Source organism: Bidens hawaiensis, unplaced genomic scaffold (assembly GCF_021521415.1).
Source record: "Bidens hawaiensis isolate Kalapana, Puna unplaced genomic scaffold, B.hawaiensis_p1.1 tig00010780_1, whole genome shotgun sequence".
In the NCBI taxonomy this organism is placed as follows: domain Eukaryota; kingdom Viridiplantae; phylum Streptophyta; class Magnoliopsida; order Asterales; family Asteraceae; genus Bidens; species Bidens hawaiensis.
The window spans coordinates 425,284-444,562 of record NW_027491828.1 but is presented as its reverse complement, the minus strand read 5'-3'; the positions used below and the strand labels follow the sequence as shown (position 1 = coordinate 444,562).

General features: G+C 38.1%; 2 protein-coding genes across 2 annotated transcripts; both read left to right on the top strand.

Annotated features, from left to right (window-relative positions):
• The first annotated feature begins 2,688 nt into the window (after positions 1–2,688).
• Positions 2,689–8,647, top strand: LOC143536306 (zinc transporter 3-like). The gene is made up of 3 exons (XM_077030330.1): positions 2,689–3,322; positions 5,045–5,194; positions 8,283–8,647. Exons 1-3 carry the CDS (start codon positions 2,726–2,728, stop codon positions 8,586–8,588), a joined length of 1,053 nt encoding a protein of 350 aa, XP_076886445.1. The 5' UTR covers positions 2,689–2,725; the 3' UTR covers positions 8,589–8,647.
• A 3,943-nt stretch (positions 8,648–12,590) lies between these two features.
• On the top strand, positions 12,591–18,891 carry LOC143536305 (flavin-containing monooxygenase FMO GS-OX-like 3). The gene is made up of 7 exons (XM_077030329.1): positions 12,591–13,360; positions 14,262–14,332; positions 14,435–14,584; positions 15,068–15,150; positions 15,240–15,375; positions 15,470–15,640; positions 18,590–18,891. The coding sequence occupies exons 1-7, from the start codon at positions 12,838–12,840 to the stop codon at positions 18,755–18,757; spliced, it is 1,302 nt and encodes a 433-aa protein (XP_076886444.1). The 5' UTR covers positions 12,591–12,837; the 3' UTR covers positions 18,758–18,891.
• Positions 18,892–19,279: the final 388 nt, after the last annotated feature.

The window sequence follows — 19,279 nt, the reverse complement described above, 5'->3', positions numbered from 1 at the left end:
GTAACCCTTCACTTAATGTCTTAACCATTATCAACTTAATGTTTTCTATGATTATTAGAGATCAGATGACTGGTAATGAAATCGGCTAACGATCACAATTGATGTATTTAGCTAATCGCTCGAGCCCCATCTACGTTATCTCAATGTAAGCTTTTTTTTTTATATAAGAAAACACCATATGTGATTAAATAGCCTATATATGTGTGTGTGTGTGATTTTGTATCCTGATTTTTCTTATGTTAATCGTTCCTAATAGTGTCTCAATACGAATATATTAGGCAGCAAATATGGCGATTCCAGTGTGACAACGTTTTTTGCGGTTTACATTGATGTTAAATGAGTTTATGACTGTAAACAAAAAAAAAATTATATCATGTAGGTCCTGAAAAATGTAGAGAGGACATGTTTGTCATTTATTATAATATCGCAAATAAATAAAGATTCATCCAACACTCAAAATCTAAAATCTTTTTTATAATTAGAATATATAAATGTTTTTATGTTAAATTCAAGTTTTTAATTGACATGCCTCTTAAACACTTAAAGGTCCTGAGTTTAAAATTCGCGAGTAAGAAATTTAAAAGTCTTGAGTTCAAGGTTCAGGAGTAAGAAATTTTACCGTAAAAAAATCTCGAAAGATTAACATAATAAGAAAACAGTGATTATAATTTTTAACTTCTCTCTTGATCATCATTAACTAATTGCCAGTCTAGCATGATAATAAATAAACAAAACAGTTTTAAAGTAATTTAGTATTTATAGCTTTGATTAAACCGAAACCATTAGGTTGAGGGGTGTGGGGCGCTAACCTGGGCGCGTGAGCCCCTCCGCTCGCGCCCCCAGGCGCTAACCCCACACCACCGGGGCGCGAACCTGGGCGCGAACGGGGCGCGAGCGCGAGCCCCCAGGCAGGCGTGAGTGTGGTCGCGGGAGAAGAGAGAGGAAAAGCTGGTGGGCCCGCCCAAAAGAGCCGTTGAGCTCCGATTTAAAAAAAAAAAAACATTAAAAACTCCTATATAATACCCCAAAATCAACCCATTTCAACCATATCAAAACACAACTTCAATCTCCAAACTCATATATAATATCCCAAACTCCTATATAATACCCAAAAATGTCTGGAAATTGGTACCCAAACCTAGATTCAGATTATAGATACGACGATTTATCGTCGTCACCAGACCAATCGATGTTTTATTCGGGGCCGCAAGAAACATCCGGCTTTCAACCATCCAACATACAACCGTCTCCTAACTTTGTTGTTCCAGAGACACAAGAATCACACGGTGATGCTACGGGAGCAAGAAGACGCGTCCACCGGAAAAAACAACTTGCAACGGACGGGCCGGGACCGGCTTCGACTCCGAGGACGAAACGGAAAACCACTCCGTGGTCATCGGATGAGAAGGAAGCCTTGTGTCGGGCTTGGATAGTCATTTCTGAGGATCGGCGTTGCGGTAATTGTTTTAACGTTTTTAAAAATGATTTTTAATAAAAAAGTTAAATAAAAAAGTTAACTGGAAATCTAATTTAATTATTCATTTTGCAGCCGACTACCAAAAAAACAAGGTTTTTTGGACAAAGGTTAGGGAGACGTTCTATACGCTCGTTGGGAGTACAGATCGAAACGCCGATATGATTTCGGGTCGGTGGTCCGAAATCAGAAAATTTGTCGGCTTGTTTACTAATCTTTTCAACAGGAACGCCGGTCGTATGAGACCAAGTGGCAGTGATGATTTGGCGGTTTACAATTTCACTGTCGAAGAGTGGAGGCAGGAGTGTTTGCGGAGGTATGGGACGGTGAAGACGTGGGACGATTTAAAGTTGTGGGAGAGGTTGAAAAGGTGTTCCAAGTGGGTTGAGCTTGTGGCGCCGGACCATGATGCGGAAGTAGGGCCGAAACGGACTAAAACTAGTTCGTCTGGAGCGTATAGCACTTCCGCCGGGTCGGATTGCCGCGTTGGATTCGACCTAAACATTGCGGGGGAGGAAACGTCTTCACCGCCGAGGAGGCGGCCATTGGGACGGGACGCCAAGGGGAAAAAACCGGCTGAGGGGGGAGCCGTAAACATCGTCGATCTTGTTGAATCCCTCAATAAATTCAACAAAACAATGGAGGTGGTCTCTAATGACAAAAAGGAAAAAAGTCGAATGAGAGATTTGGACTTCCTTACAAGAGACTTCAGTAACCTAAATCCGGTCGATCAAATGCTGATGGAAAAGCAAAAGGAACGTATCCGAAAGAGGTTGATCGAAGAAGACCAAGCCGAAGAATAAGAATAATGTTTTTTTTAGTACTTTAATTTTTATTTTATTTTTAGACATTAATGTGTTTTTTTTAATGTGTGTTTTTTTAATAATTTATGAGTTTTTTTAATAATACGTTTTTTGAATATATTTATAAAAAAATAAAAAAAAAAATCCGCTGGAGCCCCTGCTGGAGCCCCTCCACACCAGGGCCAGGGGCTCCAGCGGGGGCTCCAACACCCACCTTATCCAGTTTCTCTCTCTGCCACACGTCACAATATTATTGGCTGGAGCCCTCACTCGCGCCCCCGTTAGAGCCCCCCACACCCCTCAGCCTTAGCATGTGAACCAGTCTTATATTTGTCAGGATCCTACATTATATATGAACCATCTGACTCCAATCTAAATATCCATTTTTTTAATTTTATTTTTCTGAATAAAGGAAAAAAAAACTTTATTCTTCAATAGTGCATCCACTATGGGCTCACAAAAGCTAGCTTTTGTTACTATCTTGCTTTTAGATGTTATAACCACTCATGTTTTGGCTGAGTGCACTTGTGAACCCGAAGAAAACGAAGGTAAAAAGAGTGAAGCTCTTAAATACAAACTTATTGCACTTGCTTCAATCCTAGTAGCTGGTGCACTAGGTGTTTGTCTACCGTTTATCGGTCGAATTGTTCCATCTCTAAGCCCTGAGAAAGACGGGTTCTTTATTGTTAAGGCGTTTGCGGCTGGTGTCATATTGGCTACTGGTTTTATACATGTACTTCCTGATGCATTCGAAAGCTTAACGAGTCCGTGTTTAAAAGAACATCCATGGGGAGACTTTCCTTTTACGGGTTTTATTGCTATGGTGGCAACTATGTTGACGTTATTGTTTGAGACTTCGTCTGCCGCTTATCAGCAAAGGTCTCGGTTGGAACCATCGCAAAAGGTTGCTAATGGCTATGGAGATGAAGAAACGAACCCGCAAGATATCAGTCAAGTTGCGGCGCACACGCATGCGACTCATGGACATGCTCATGGATCAATGTCTGGATTGTCACAAGTGGATAGGTATAGAATTGTTTCTAAGGTAAGTAAACATTCTCTTTTTCTGTATTTTTTTAATAGCGTTCACCAATACCTAGGGTGAGTCATTTTGAAACCGGATGTCAACGATGCATACTGATTTTGACGTTCCAGACCTGACTCACCCAAGACACCATCAAAGGAGGAAACCCCCCTTAGGTCAGGTTTCGAACACGAAAATTCAAAGATTTCAAGCCTTAACCATCAACTTATGCCATGAGTCAGAACTAGGCCAATTGTCTTTTTATGTAATCTTATTCAAGAATGGAAAGTACTAAGTTCTTTTAATTAGTGTTAATTAAGTTGAATTATGGACCAATCATTTGACCATACTGATTTGATGCTAGCAACTAGCAAGTAGCAACAACCCATCGGAAAATGAATCTTTTGACTTTTGCTATAGCATACAAAAAAACCCTGTCCAATCACAAGAAAAGCGAATTCACTTTGTTATTAATATATTTTAATTAATTTGGATTTGTATAAACATACATCAGCGTAGTTGAAAACGCCAAAACGCCCCCTTTCCCCCTCCCATCTCCATTGGCTGGTCGGTTTCTCTCTTTGGTCCCACTATTTTCTTTATTCATCGTGTATAAAACACTGGGATAGTTTTTAAAGATCAAAACACCCCAAAACGCCACGGGGGCGATGCTCTGGGCGTTTTGGTGGAGTTTTGAGGGTGGGAAACGTCCCACTACGGGTGGTCTTAGAAAACTGGGTTCATATGTTGCGATAAAAAATTGTCAAAAATTAAAGACCGACTTGTGACAACAGAAACCTTTGATCTATTTTGTAGCAACGGCGTAGCTAGAATTTTTTTTCTACGGGTTCGAGAAATTTTGAGGGACGAACGATTGATTGTTAATCACTTAAATTTGGGATTTTTACGGGCTCGATGTTGAAATTTCAACAGATACTATGTCAAAATACACAAATACATAACACTAACACAAAATTTGTACGGGTTCGGCTGAACCTGTTCTCCTAAAGCTGCATACGCCCTTGTTTTGTAGTATGGTTCTGATCACAGCAGAAAACATACACATCGATCACTTTGTTCTTCAATTCTTGATTGATAACTCTAAACTATCCGATCGAGAATTGGAGATCGAGACAAGAAAATATTTTAAGTATAAGTGATTATACAAAAGATCACACGTGCAATTACAAACTATATGATATAAACAAATAATATTTTTATGGATGATGAAGAGAAAATCAGAATTATATGTCAAATGCATAATTTATAACTTATATATTAAACCGGGGAAATGATCTAAGCATCTGTATCATGACCAGATTTAGGACTACTCACACTACAACACAAAGGACTAATGTGATGACCAAAACCGTCACTTGTTTTCTGCGACGATAAAAACATTCGCAATAGTTTTATTGCTATATATTTGCAACATATATTAGCAACAATTTCCCATCTTTAATCTCGAATCTGATAAAAAAATTGTGAAAGGATTTTTAACTAACTGTTTTGCGACGAATTTCATCGGTCACAAAGACCTTTTTTATTAGTGACAATGACAAATAATTAAGGTGAACTAAATTATATATCCATGATAAACTGATAATATATAATGTGGATTGCATGTTAATTCTATATTTATTACAATAAATTATCTAGAATCACAAAGATCTTTGGATTTTGCGAAGCTTGGATATGATCGGTATAACGTATTAAAATGTATATGCTTGTAACTGGTTGCAGGTGTTGGAACTGGGAATAATCGTACATTCAGTAGTAATAGGACTGTCTTTGGGTGCGTCTGAAAGTCCGAAAACAATCAAACCACTCGTTGTCGCGTTGACGTTCCACCAATTCTTTGAAGGAATAGGTCTTGGAGGATGCATTTTTCAGGTATATATATTTGTGTTTAATTACTCAAAGGAGACAAGTTTTAATTAATTTGAACCAATGCTAGAAAAAAATCACATAATATAAACATATGCTCTCAAATATGATTCATTACAACCTATCATATTTAAATATATAATTGAACTTATAACTTAATAAAACTATCAGTATAGCTCGTACATCCAATTATAATGAATAATCCATGTAATTACACCCGTAATAACCATCACCATCATAGTACGTCTCGTATGATCCATTAGAAGCAATGCTCGCTCGTTATAAACATATGGCCATCGTAAATTTCGGTTACTTTTATTTATTTTTGTAGCAGTGGCGGCGGAGAGCTATTAAAAGCTTGTCTTGCCTATAAAATACAATTTGTATGATTTTAGAAAAGAGTTTAAATATTATTCATACAAAACTGATGTCACGGCCTTTAGTTATATGAGATGGAAGTAAAAAATAAATATTATTTACTTTATAAAACATATCTATCTTTACGTTTCTTTTGTACACCACCAAGCAAAATCTACAAAATAGGAGATACGACACTATGAAAATAAAAAAAAACTTGACATTCAAATTAACTATTACTTTTGAAAGTAAAGACTAGAGTTCAAAACCTGTCATTGGTGTAGATTTATACGTAAATTAGTTTAGGAGTATGGGCATGAATTGATGTGGTGGTCGAAGTTGAAATTTTTAACAGGAGCGATCAAAAATATTATAAAGTTAATATTAACATCTTATGCATAAAAAACCAAAAAAATTTTCACCAATTATAGACCATAAATCCAAAAAAAAAAAACGAGTAATTTTAGTTGGTTTGGATATTTGAGCTATAAAAAATCATATATTACCATTTATGAGCCAAAAACATAACTATTAGACCATGTGTAGTCATAACTCTTCACCTCCAGGCATTATGCGCCACGTGACGCCCAGTTAGAGAGTTAGAGTTATGGTTTTTACAAAAACAGGCTGTAGTTATAACTCTCCACCCCCAGGCATTATGAGCCACGTGACGCCCAGTCATTATTAATTTTATTTGTTTTTTTAAATACTAAATCATTTAAATAAATTAACATAAAATTAAAAAATACATTAAACTTCCTAATAAAAACTAAATTAAAAAAACAATACATCAAATTAAAAAAAATACATAAATAATACTAATAAAACTAAAACTTATATTTTTCTAAAATTTTCGCTCGTCGAGTGGCTTTTAGAGATCGGACTATCGGTCGTCTTCGGTTAGCTCACTTGATAAAACCTCGATGTCTTTGTCCATTTCATTCCTTCTAAGTAGGTCGACGGCGTCCAAATTTACTTGAAGTCGTTGGGTTCCAAGGTCGTGTAAAGCTTGGAGTCGAGAGTTCATTTATTTGAATTGACTTTTCAATTCGGGATTCGAACCCGTTGCCGACGACGTAGCGACCCCTTCCCCCTTCCCTTGGCCTTGCTTCTTCTACCCCCCGGCCGAGGCATCTCGGTAGTATTCACAGCGTCATTATAGCTTAGGTTGAAGTTTCGAGCGTCGGAACGGGGCGTGTCTGGATCAACCGAATACGATGTTTTAGACTTTTTTTTACGCGGACCACCTTCGGCTTCGGCATCCAACACCATGCCCCATTTTGGGTGAAACCTCAACAGGTCTTTCCAAATGCCAAAGTAGTTGAAGCCCCCCCCCCCCCCCCCCGACCTTATGTTGATACTCTGTCAACGCGTTTTCCATGACTTCCGCGTCTGAGACACGGAAAGCCAAGCATTTGGTGTTTATGTTGCCCCATTTCGACAGTAACGAATCTTCTCTCGACGTGAGTCCCCGCCAAGGTCGTGGAACAACTCTTTAATTTTATGCCAAAATACCCCCATTTTTTGATAGTTCGCTAAAAAAATAAAAACATTACAAGTTCAATGTTTGTTATAAGAAATTTAAAAAAAATATATGTATTTTAAAAACCTACCGCATTTGGCATCTTCCGATATCGCGCACCAAGCACGAGCACATAGTACGCACTCGTCGATACTCCACGCTATCACCGTCTTTTTAACCCGAGGTTCGTCGGCGGGTTTCTTTGCGTGTTTTCTTGGACGTCCGCGTTGGCTCGAACCGCCTACGGTCTCCGGGACGGGTTGTGTCTCCGGAACGAACTCAACCTCGGGTTCGGTCTCCGGGACGGGTTGGGAACCCGAACCGGCAAAAATGTTTGCCGTTGGGTTTTGGAAACCGGGCACCGCATTTGGCATAGAGTTTTGTAAAAATGCAATGTACTCGGCCATTTGCGGGTCAATCATATGCGGGACGGGTACGGTTGGCGTCGGGGCGGTAGATTGGTTCGGTTGTGGATTTTGGTTGCCTTGACGGACATATTGACCGAAACCGAGAATATTTTGGTTGTTATTCGGAAACATGATGGTATAAATATTTGTGTAAAAGATATAATTGTTAAAAAAATGAGTTTGGTTTGTTTTTATAGTATAAATTTAATTAATATAATTTTTTTTAAAAACCCAACGGCTTTCTAATGTAAACATGGCCCAACGGTTCTTTTTTTTTGATTTGCGTGCTATAAACCCACGTTTTAGTTATAACGTAGCAAAAAAAAAAGACAAAACGCAGGGGGGGGTGGCGGTGTACCCCCGCGTTATAGCATACAACGCCGCACACAACGTGCCAGTACGCTTGGTCTTAGTATATTACCAAACATATATGGGGTATATTAAAAAAAATATAAGCTATATTTAGAAGAAGTTATGAGCTCAAAAACAAGGGGGGAGGGGGGTGTTCCGGAACTCCACCTCGCTATCTCCCAAACCATTTTCATACATATCCCCATGGAGAAAAATCTATTTAATTGGTACTTTTTGCTTAAAAAGTTCTCACTTTATATCTAGAGATCGATGAGGTATTATTATATGCTTTTCTTGCAAGAATATAGATGATTAAGGGATGTGTTATTCATACACCCTTTATAGGGTGTATGTAGAGATAAGATGTGTGTTAAAAGAGTGTGTGAATATCCAAAAAGGGTGTTTGAATAACCATTGCCATGATTAATGTTTATGTACATGTGAAACTTTTTTACAGGCAAAATTCAAGTCATTAGCCGCCACGATCATGGGAGCATGTTTTAGCATCACAACCCCATCTGGGATTGTGATTGGGATATTAGTAACAAATATTTATAAGGAGGATAGTTCAACAGCCTTAATCGTAGAGGGTGTATTAAACTCTGCGTCCGCGGGAATATTGATCTACATGGCACTCGTCGACCTTCTTTCACCCGACTTTATGAACCCTCGGATGCAAAAGAATAAGATGCTTCAACTAGGTTCAAATGTTTCACTTCTTTTGGGTGCTGGTCTTATGTCTCTTCTTGCCAAATGGGCTTGATTTTATTTTCTTATACATACTTCTCGTGTATGGTGGATGCCTATTTCCAAAGTTTTGTGTTTTATTTGTGGTGTAGTGTGGTGTTCTTTTGATGGGTTCAAATGCTATTTTAATCTGAATACCGTATATATATAACAAGTCAATAACATACTCTTTCTAGAGATTATACATGTTCGGATATGTATTTCAGTTACATAAATAATGATCACGTTGATGATTTGACAAATTCTTGTTCTTTTTATGTTTATTCGTTCCTCTTTTAACATATAATCCATATCGCCTAGTAGATCATTCCATTGACATATATTATTATAAATTAGTATAATTGAAAAGTTTGGTGCTCCCACTGTTACCAAATCCCCGTCAAGGTTTAAACCTCCGAATACGCTCAAGTTGACATCCATGTGGCTCCAGTATTCATCTTGCAATACGAATCCACTTAGCTCTACCCGATGCAGCGAGCCAAGACTTTTACAACTCCAAAAAAGTCTTAAATAAATAGATTCACTGATGCCTCATTAAAGTAGGTAACAAGAAAATGAAGCAAAACAAAATCTCAAACCCAAGAGTCTTCACTGTCTTTCACTGAGTCTCAATGCATCATCACCGACACATTCTCAAAAGCAGAATTTACCATTAATGGACATTGACTCTAAAGAATGTCCCACGCCTTAATGCAGCCTTCACCAAGTCAAACTATGCTCAGCTCCCACTGTCTCTGTTATTCCAACCATGCCAAAACAACACCCATGAGTCAAATCTCCACTCGTACTTCCCCAGCGAAAACCTTCACCCGGTACTAGTACAAAGGACCCCCCTCAAGTGTCAAACCACTGATCACCATTGAACAAGAATAACTTCACAGTTCTAGACCAGCTAACAGGCAAACGATTATAACAACAGTTGAGCTTTCATGGAAAGCAAGCGGTACCAAGGGTTCTATGACCGTACACCCGATCAGTTAACACAAATCCTAACCGAAAGATCATCTAAACGAGAAATAGATCACATAACTTGTCAATAACTTTTTTTTTTCACTTATGTCGTCACCAGCGCACCCACCGGTTCCATTTTCTCCAAGTTTATCCATCACCAGTACCACATCCAAGTTCACATGATAAACCACTCAACCAATATCCATAACCGTCAAGCATTCCGATCATAACCACCTCGTCTTCAGTAATAACAATAACAAACGATCGAAAATAGTGAACAGACACAACAAGGGCACGGGCCTAAACTTGACGATTGTTCAACAGAACACTGTCAAATAAACCGATTTGCGATCTTGCAATAACCGATAAATCAACTAACTGAAGATAAACTATATACAGTTACCTCAGACTAATCTCTTGCAAACAAATTTGAACCCGAGCCACAAACGGTCTTCAGAAAACCGGGTTAAAATAATGGTTGATAATAACGCAAAACCCAAACTTAAAATAATTCCAAAACAGTGTTTAGGCTAAAGAACCGGCCCAACAAGTTGTTTCATTTGGCCCAACCAGTCTTGAAATAAGAAAATCACAAAACCCAAGTGCTGGCCCAAAAAACAACAATGGCCCATCAACTGAAAATAGCCCAGTAGAAATAAGACCCACCCAGGGCTTGTTTTGAAACTTACTGGTCAAATAAAACAAACAAGTCAAAAGCATGTAGGTCACCTTCTTGTAACAAGAAACCGTCAACATGCAGCAGCTAAAAGAGAAGCTCCGGCCACGCTTTTCCGGCCAAACAAACCGGCACGCAAAACGCTACCCGGTGACCAACTGCTCTTCGCAACCACAAAGCCAACCACATGTCTCGTCATCCGACAACATCCAAGGATCCTTTGTCAATCGAACCAGATTCTCGGTTTTTCGGCGACATCATCACCCTTAAAACCGATGAATATCTTAGCCTTAAAACCTTTTGACCTTCAACCGAACCAATAAAAAACAGGCGACCTCCAAGAGTTATTCAGGGTGACGGACCCACCCAACCCTAATCACCAAAAACAGATTCGAACCAAAACCGTAACCAGTGCAACGAACCGTGTGTTACGAGCCAGAGCTCTGATACCACTTGTTAGGAACAAAGCGACGCAGCAGAACAACACACGAACATGCACACACGATTATACACGCGGTAAAACAGAAAATAATAACGATAAACACGACACAAGAATTTTACGTGGTTCGGTCCCAGCGGGGGACCTACATCCACGGGCTGCAACTAGGTTATTTCATTGATTAGGTGCAAAGATTACAATTACATATCAGGGTTATTTATAAGATATGAACTAGGATTAAAGACTTAATTAACAAGAAACAATAACGGGCCAAGTCCTTGTTCTTCTTGTCACTAATTTGAGCCCAAGCCCAAAACTAGCTCAAAGCCTTCACAAATCCTAGTAGGATATATAGTTTTGTTTGGGCTGAATTGGACTGAATCCAAATTATTGTGGATGAAAGTTTTATAAATACTTTTTATTTTATAAAAACTATAATTTATTTTGTGTTTTAAAATTTGAAATAATTTTGTTAAAGAAAAATAAAATGGATGAAAGAGGGACGTTTTCGCACTTGAAAGATGGCTTCAGGCATAATAATGTAACGATGATGTGGTGGAGAGGGGTAAAAATGGATTAGGGTAGGATAGACATTTGCACCACCCAAACGCCCATATCTGTTTCAACGTTCAACATTATTCACTTCTAGTCTCTCATCAATGACTTCTTGACCCGTACATGTAATAACAAATATCTAAGTTAGAAATTGAATTGAGATAAATGACTTAACATATTTCTTCAACACCTTGTGAATGTTTCTTGTCTATGAAAGGCGGTTCTTTGGTTTGTTTGAAAACATGCAATTTATATTCCCTTTCATGCAGATCTTTATGTTTTATCTATTTATTGATTTTTTACGCACGAAACACTTTAATTGATTGCAAATTTATACATGATTTTAAAAGAAATCCTAAAATTCATAATACAAAACTAGCACCCTTACGGTTAGATGATAATTTATCAATATTCTTTAAGCAAAAATGATTCACCAAATAATATAATGATTAATGACTTTAAAGATGCTAACGTAATCATATTTCTTATCCTAATGAAGAAACACTGAATCAAACGAGTGTGGATTAGTGGTTCAACAGGAAAGGATTCGAAAATGCCCGAGATTTCTTCAAGAATGATAAGATCTACAAAATAGAAACGCTGTTAGCCTCGTTACAGGGAGGGAGTGCTTCATGTAATAACCACCATCCAGTGTGAGATGATACTTGTGAAGGATTAATGCCGAGTGGCGTATCCTCATGGTCCCCACTCTCATGCAATCGTGATGGACACTCCTTGGGTGACGTCCGCCCTAAATTTGTTTGTAACCCTCTTGATACTTTGTGAGCCTCTAGGTGTCCTAGCCATACTTGTGGCCCCTACGTGTCTGTATATGATCTTTCTAACAAAAAGGAAGGATTTGAGTTTGTCTGGGTTTGTATCCGTAATTCTTAAGTTATCAACCCGGATCCACTTGGATTCAGGGCCGAATCTCTTCACTTACAAATTTATCTTCATTGATTTTTACACAAACAAATAACTATATTGAATAGGAAACCAAATGCAAATTGAAAAGAAAAGATAACAGGCCCTCCATTTTTATATCACATATCTTATTTTGACACCAAAAAATGAATTCTAAAATAGAAAATAATGTTCAGAAATTCAAATGAAGATATTCGCTCAATAAGGGCTCCAGACGATGTTGATCGTAAATGGGAGTTCTTCTTCTTTATCACTTAGGAGCCGTGTGAGATGAAAGTCTCATGCACGTTTTTGAATGAGAGAAAGAAGTGAGGAATCCTCTTTTCAACTCTAACTCTCCTACTCCGGTCGTCGCTTTTCTTTATGTTACTTCGAAAGTAGCTGCCAGCTTCAGCCACTCGAATTTTCAATATTCCTTTTTATTTCTCGGTCTCATTAAAAAATAAAATACGAAGAGAATCATATCAAATCATGTGCTCGTGGGATAAATGTATTTGGATCAGTCAATTTGAGCATGAGATCCACGGAGGAGTTGTTTAAGAACAAATATATAATCTGTCAGTTGTCTTATACAATTCAAATAAGATAATAAAATATGATTAATATGTGAAATTTAGTTATTTGTCATTTCTGTACCTTGGAAGATGCTCATAAATTGTTTATAAACATAAAAGGACTGCTTATTGTTTGGTTAAATGAACCAAAAACTCATATAGTACTATGCCAACTCCTTTGAAGGTGGCCGTCATTGGAGCCGGTCTATGTGGGTTAGTTGCGGCTCGGGAGCTTGAAAGAGAAGGCCATGAAGTTGTAGTTTTAGAAAAATCACATAGATTGGGTGGAGTATGGGTCTATGATCCACGAACCGAGTCGGATTTACTTGGAATCGATCCAGATAGAGAAATCATTCATGCCACGATTTACAAATCTTTACGTACAAATAGTCCGCGCCAAATAATGGGATTCTCGGATTATATGTTAGGAGGAAAAGTATATGGTGACCCAAGGATGTTTCCTGGGCACCAAGAGTTTTTAAGTTATTTGGAAGATTTTGCGGATGCATTCGGAGTAACTAAACTCATAAGGTTCAATTCGGAGGTAACTAGAGTCGAGTTACTTGATTCTGGGAATGAATTTGTAGTCGAGTGGAAGAAGAATGGGATGAGTTTAACCGAAGTGTTTGATGCAGTGGTTGTTTGTAATGGTCACAACAGCCAACCTAGAGCTGCTTTGGACATCCCAGGTACAAAATATTCAAGTTTTATATATGCATTACTCACCTTTGAACATTAACTCAATAGAGTTTAATGGCTATAGCTAGTCCAGTGTTGTAAAACTTGTTAGACGCTAGTCGGACGGTGGGTAAAGACTAGTGATTAATCGGATTAGAATTTACATGTAATTTTCCAAATAGTGATTAATGGCAACTAGTCGGTTGGGGACGACTAGCGATTAATCAGATATTAATTAGCGGATAGTGGAGATTTTTAGTACCATGGGCTGTTGTGCTGGACCATGTTTAGTTAGATAAGTAATTATAGTTTTGTTATATTGTTCAATGAGTCCATTTTTGTCACCATTTTTTGTTAGTTACAAGATCATAATGATACGTATTACGGAGTATAACAACTGATGTTCTCATGTTCATATAGTCGATCAGATTGAAACATATTTTAATTCCCGTAGCAGAATTAGACAAAAAATGGTGTGACGGATCCAGCTCATAAAATGGAAGGGCGGGACCCCTCTAATTATTTAACATACACGTTTTAGTTAATTATATTTGATGGAGCATAACGTATTAAATTGTTTATATGTTGTTTATTTATTTATTACTCTTTAATTAGGCGGTATAATAATATCTTGTAAAGAAAATTGACATTCTTAACACTCAAATAAAAAATCTAACTTGGAACACTTTTGGATGTATGCCAAAATAACATATCAGAAAAATACTTATCAATTAAATTGTGAGTTAATAAATTAACAATCACGTTTACAGTTGTTCAAACGGATGAACCAAGAAAAATGAACTACATACAAAATTACAAGTATGTATGTGTTCGGTTCAACACATTACTTGGTAACTAAAAGATTCGATTTCTACATTATCATCAATATTGTTCTGTAATTAACACATACAGGAATACTTGAATGGGCAAAGAAGCAATTGCATGCTCATAACTATCGAGTTCCTGAACCATTTCAAGATCAGGTTTGTTAATTTTTTATAAACAAGAAACCCTTTAGATATGATTCAGTCTTACGACTAGGCCATCCTGTGATGGTTTGCCAAATTGTTTGCTAAACCTCTTAGGTTGTGGTTATTATTGGGAACGAATCAAGTGCACACGACATATCAAGAGAACTAGCGACAGTTGCCAACGAAGTCCACTTGTCCTCTAGATCGCCAAATGTTAAAGGCCTCAAACTGGAAAATTACAATAATGTATGGCAGCATGCCAAGGTAATCCGATTATAATTTTCGTTTGATTAAAAAGGTATCAATCTTAATAGTAATGTTGTTTCTAATTTACTACTATATATCTTGTGTATTAGTAATATAAATTCTTTTGATTGTTTTATAGGAGTCTTAGTTATTCTATCAAACTACCAATGTAGTTACTGTATTTAAGCTATAGGGTAGACTGCATATGCATATACTACTAAAGATCTAGGTATTAGCAACCACAGTTTCGATCATAAACCAGTCGTCAATGTTTTTCTTTTGCGACTGATTTCGAAACTTTTATCACAAAAAATCTTCATGGGTACCGTAATCCAACTTTGTTAAAGATTTGCTTCTTTGTTATGGCGAAAATCTTCAGCTAGGCAATTTCGACATATATAAAACATTACTCAACAAATTCCTAGTTTTCTTTGACTTACAAACAACAATATTTCATGATTGTTTATACATTTTCTTCTTTGTTATGGCAAAAATTTTCAGATAGATCGTGTTTTCAAAGATGGCACGGTTAAGTTTCAAGATGAAGTCCCCATTAAAGTAGATACAATTATTCATTGTACAGGGTGAGAACAACCAATAAGTCTTCATCCGTAATATACTAACTTGATCGTTGTCGTTAACTTTTATATGTTAACGTGTTACATGTATGTAGGTACGAGTTTCACTTTCCATTTCTTAAAACAAACGGCATTGTAACCATTGATGACAAGCATGTTTCGCCTACTTATGGGAGTGTTTTCCCTCCGCAACTGGCCCCTAGACTGTCTTTCGTCGGATTATTTTACAAGGTCGGTTCATAGTATTTTTTAATTATAAAGCATTTTTAGGTAGATAATTTGCAAGATTTTTTTAGCATCAAGACTTATTGGTATGATTTATCAGGGTATGACGTTCCTACCAGCCGAACTGCAGTCGAAGTGGATAGCTCGAGTATTATCAGGGAAGATATCCTTGCCTTCAGAAACTGAAATGTTGTGTGCGGTGGAACAAGTTTATCAAGAAATGAAAGAAAAGGAAATCCCTAAGAGTGACACTCATTCTCTTAATTTTAAAGTAAGTTTAATAATAAATTAGCAAACTAGGCAGGTTTGAACGTATGACCAGCGGCGTAGCCAGAAATTTTTTCCTACGGGTTCGGAAAATTTTAAAAGGACAGACGATCGATTTTATCACTTAGATTTGGGTTTTCTACTGGTTTGATGTTGAAATTTCTACGGGTTCGATGCCAAAATACACTAAAACAAAATTTTGTACGGGTTCGGCCGAACCCGTTCCTCTAAACCCCTGCATATGACAAAGAAAAAAAAATACTAAAAAGAGCATAACCAATAGAGTTTCAACACATAATCCACTTGGGTATCTCTAGGCATCAAGGTAACGTTCCTGACGGAATTCCATGCAAAAGTGAGTTGTCACTTATCTTATAATGTCTCAACTGAGCTACACAGCTCTGTAAACGTGAACAACGGGCTACAAACGTGTATTGTCTACCACAACTACAGAGGGTAAGGCTTAAGTGGTGTTCAGTGTCTGACACGACTTTTTATGTTTCTTGGGAAGGAGAAACTTTCCGATGATAGTAAGGCTAAAGCCTAAAGTGGTGCCTCACCTTGGACGCTTGGCCAAGTCGGTCCCTGCATGACTTATATATATATGTTTCATGGGAAGGGTGTGTTGGAAAATATGGACCGGTCCGATTAATTTAATGCGACCAACCGAGTTACGACCCGTAAGAGTTACACATTGGGCAACGAACATTAAATCCGCTTAATTCGCTTAACCGGTAATGACGAACATAAAACGAATTTATTATTTATACTAAATATAAATATTATGTTTATTTACTAGCTAAATAAATTGATTCGGGCTTTAAACGAGAGTTGGATCGAGTTGGACTTTGAGGCCCGGTTGTCATCTTATTATGATTATATATTATCATAACCATGATAATAAAGGGTGACTTCATGTTTTGAAAGAAAACAAACAGTAGTCGGCCGGCCCTCGTGTTTTTGGTTTTCATTAACAACAACAAAACACAAAAAACCTACTCCAACAATTTGGGAGAACATGGAGATGACCTCCATAATTCAAACAACCATCTCTTACTCAGGGCAACAACAAGACAAGAGTTGTAGGCCGCAACACAAGCCGCCAGCCACCGCTGCCGTTTCGAGCGACCACCGGTCACCGCCGCAGTCAAGTCGAACGCAGCCACCGTGTCTGCCACTGTCGCGACCTGCTGCCGCCGCACCAGCAGCCACGCACGCCGCTTGTCGCAACCGCTGTCCGCGCTTGCCATGCGCGGTCCGTCGCACCTGCTCTTGTTCGGTTCGTCACCTAGCGCTAGTTTGTTGTACCTCAGTGTCTCGAATGGTTAGTTATTAACCGCAAAGGTATATTTATCTCATCGGTAGTTAGATATATTAATTGTTGTATTTATACCGTGCTCGTATCGTATGTAACCGGATCCTGTCGGGTTTAGTTTTGGTGCTGATTACTCGTTTAATTTTCCGCTGCGCATATATTAATTAATTGGATTAATTCTTATTTGTCATGTTTATTGAACCGGGTTTTAATAAATAATTTTTGACTGATCACCACCGAAACCCAACAGGGTGACAACGCACCGTCTTAGCACCTTTATATACGTTCGCATTTGTGTTATCCAGTTGAGACATTTTTTTTTTAATTAGATTTACTTCTTTCATTATATAGAAACATAGATATTACATCAACATAGTAGGTAGGCGGGCAACAAGCTGCGCCGCCACCCCTTTCTGAATTGCAAACCCTAACCTGCTAAAGACATACCCCTGCCCCTTTGGAGTCGAACATTGCTATGCACAACCCGTTGGACCCTGGTTAGGAAACGGATAGCTTCCGGTGCCAAGGAGCCAAAGGTATCAAAAGCCAAAGGGACAAAAACATGTTGGTTCTCTTCGCAGGCTTTAGCATGTTTCTCCACTTTCTTCGTTTCAGCCCTTTTCATTGCTTGCCCAGCTACAAACCCATTATCCCTCAAACCAGCTAAGGGAGATACCCCTATGAGGTCAACACAAGCGTGTTTTCCTCCGGCCCAACCAAAGACGAGCAAATCTGCCGGTCGTAGAGTGGATCTCCCTTCCGTGGGGTCTGTAAGGAAGTTTACGGGGGCTTCCTTTTTAGCTGATATCCCAGCTCGCCTTAAGATGTCCCAAAGAACGTCCCGCACCCAATCATGTCGGTATTTGAACCCAAGCATCTCCTTGCAATGAACCGCATGCTCTCCGAATTTATCCAGGCAAGCCTTATGGCAGATCGGACATGTTTCGTCTTCTGGGTACATTGGGACCATAAAACGGTACTTAAGAATGGCCCTATACTCGACCGCAGACATGCTTTGGCCCATCAATCGGGATAACGGTCAAAAAATCTTGGGCATGAGGACCTTGTAAGCATTCAATAACCGCCTTCTATCGGGGGGACAATCCAAAAACTTCTCCCAGGCTCTGAGCGATTTTGCCAAAAAGGGCATTCGTCAAAGTTTTTTGAGGCTTTGGTGGGGCGGTGTCCATATTAGAGAAACCGCCAATGTCAAAGTCTGGGAGAGTGCCATTTAGGCGTTCCAGGGCCTGCACGTAGTCTGAATCCAGGTCGACAACTCCGCTATTCCTTAAAATGTGATTCTGTAGCTTCCAAGACTGAGCCCTCGACGCTACAAAAGCATAAACCCCAACATCATGAGACATTTGTCATTATAAGAAAGTAACTCACTTTTATATGGAATTTCGTCTGAGCTATCTAGGTGCCTAGAGGTGTCCAGGACTCCAAGTGGACCGTGTGTTGAAATTTTATTGGCTATGCTTATTTATATGGATTGTTTTCGTTTGTCTATTTTGAAGAATTTTTGACCAAACATGCCTAATTTTGGTAATTTAACTTCAACTTATTCGCGTATGTTAGGACTTCAATTCTTTTGTACCATCTTAAAAGGTAATACTTTATCTTAAAATGACTTAACAGATGGACTACATAGACTGGTTATCAGATCAGTTGAAGATAGCAAGACCTCCACAAAAGTTTAGGGACTTTTATGCCCATTTTATAGAACGGTATCGTAAGGATAATGAAGGGTTCCGTGAAAAATTTGAAGAGGATGTATTATTGTGCGACGAGATTGTTGCAGAATGATTAAAATCATATTTTATGCACGTTTTGTAGAACGGTTTTGCAAGGATAATGAAGGGTTCCGTGAAACATTTGAAGAGGATTTGTTAATGTGTGATGAGATTGTTGAAGAATGATTCTGATCATTGAGTTTGTTTAGATGTACGTTGTCAAGCAAGTAAATTGCTAAAACAATTTGTTTAAATTACTTGTAGACGAAGTAGTCTTGTGAAGCATCGGTTGAATAAAAAAAAAACTATTTTTCTTTGTTTTCAATTGTACTTCACGTCTTTAAATTTACAGGGAAGAAAGTCCGGTCGATTTAAGGGAATTTAACTTTCCGCATTGGATCGTATAGGCGTTTTGAGTTGTTTATTTTTTTTTCTCTACATTTCAAAACAAATTTCATTCAAAACCGAGTTAGTCTACATTTACAAAGTTAGTCTAAATTTACAAATCAAGGCCGGCCCGAAGCTTTATATACCTTGACAGATCGAGCTGAAATAAAAAGACTTGTACAATTTAAATGGATCATGGATAAAAAAA

Coding starts and splice junctions, on each gene's coding strand:
- LOC143536306 (XM_077030330.1), top strand. CDS start 2,726: ATGGGCTCACAAAAGCTAGCTTTTGTTACTATCTTGCTTTTAGATGTT. Junction 3,323..5,044: donor GGTATAGAATTGTTTCTAAG/GTAAGTAAACAT, acceptor AACTGGTTGCAG/GTGTTGGAACTGGGAATAAT. Junction 5,195..8,282: donor TTGGAGGATGCATTTTTCAG/GTATATATATTT, acceptor ACTTTTTTACAG/GCAAAATTCAAGTCATTAGC.
- LOC143536305 (XM_077030329.1), top strand. CDS start 12,838: ATGCCAACTCCTTTGAAGGTGGCCGTCATTGGAGCCGGTCTATGTGGG. Junction 14,585..15,067: donor ATGTATGGCAGCATGCCAAG/GTAATCCGATTA, acceptor AAAAATTTTCAG/ATAGATCGTGTTTTCAAAGA. Junction 15,376..15,469: donor TCGTCGGATTATTTTACAAG/GTCGGTTCATAG, acceptor ATGATTTATCAG/GGTATGACGTTCCTACCAGC.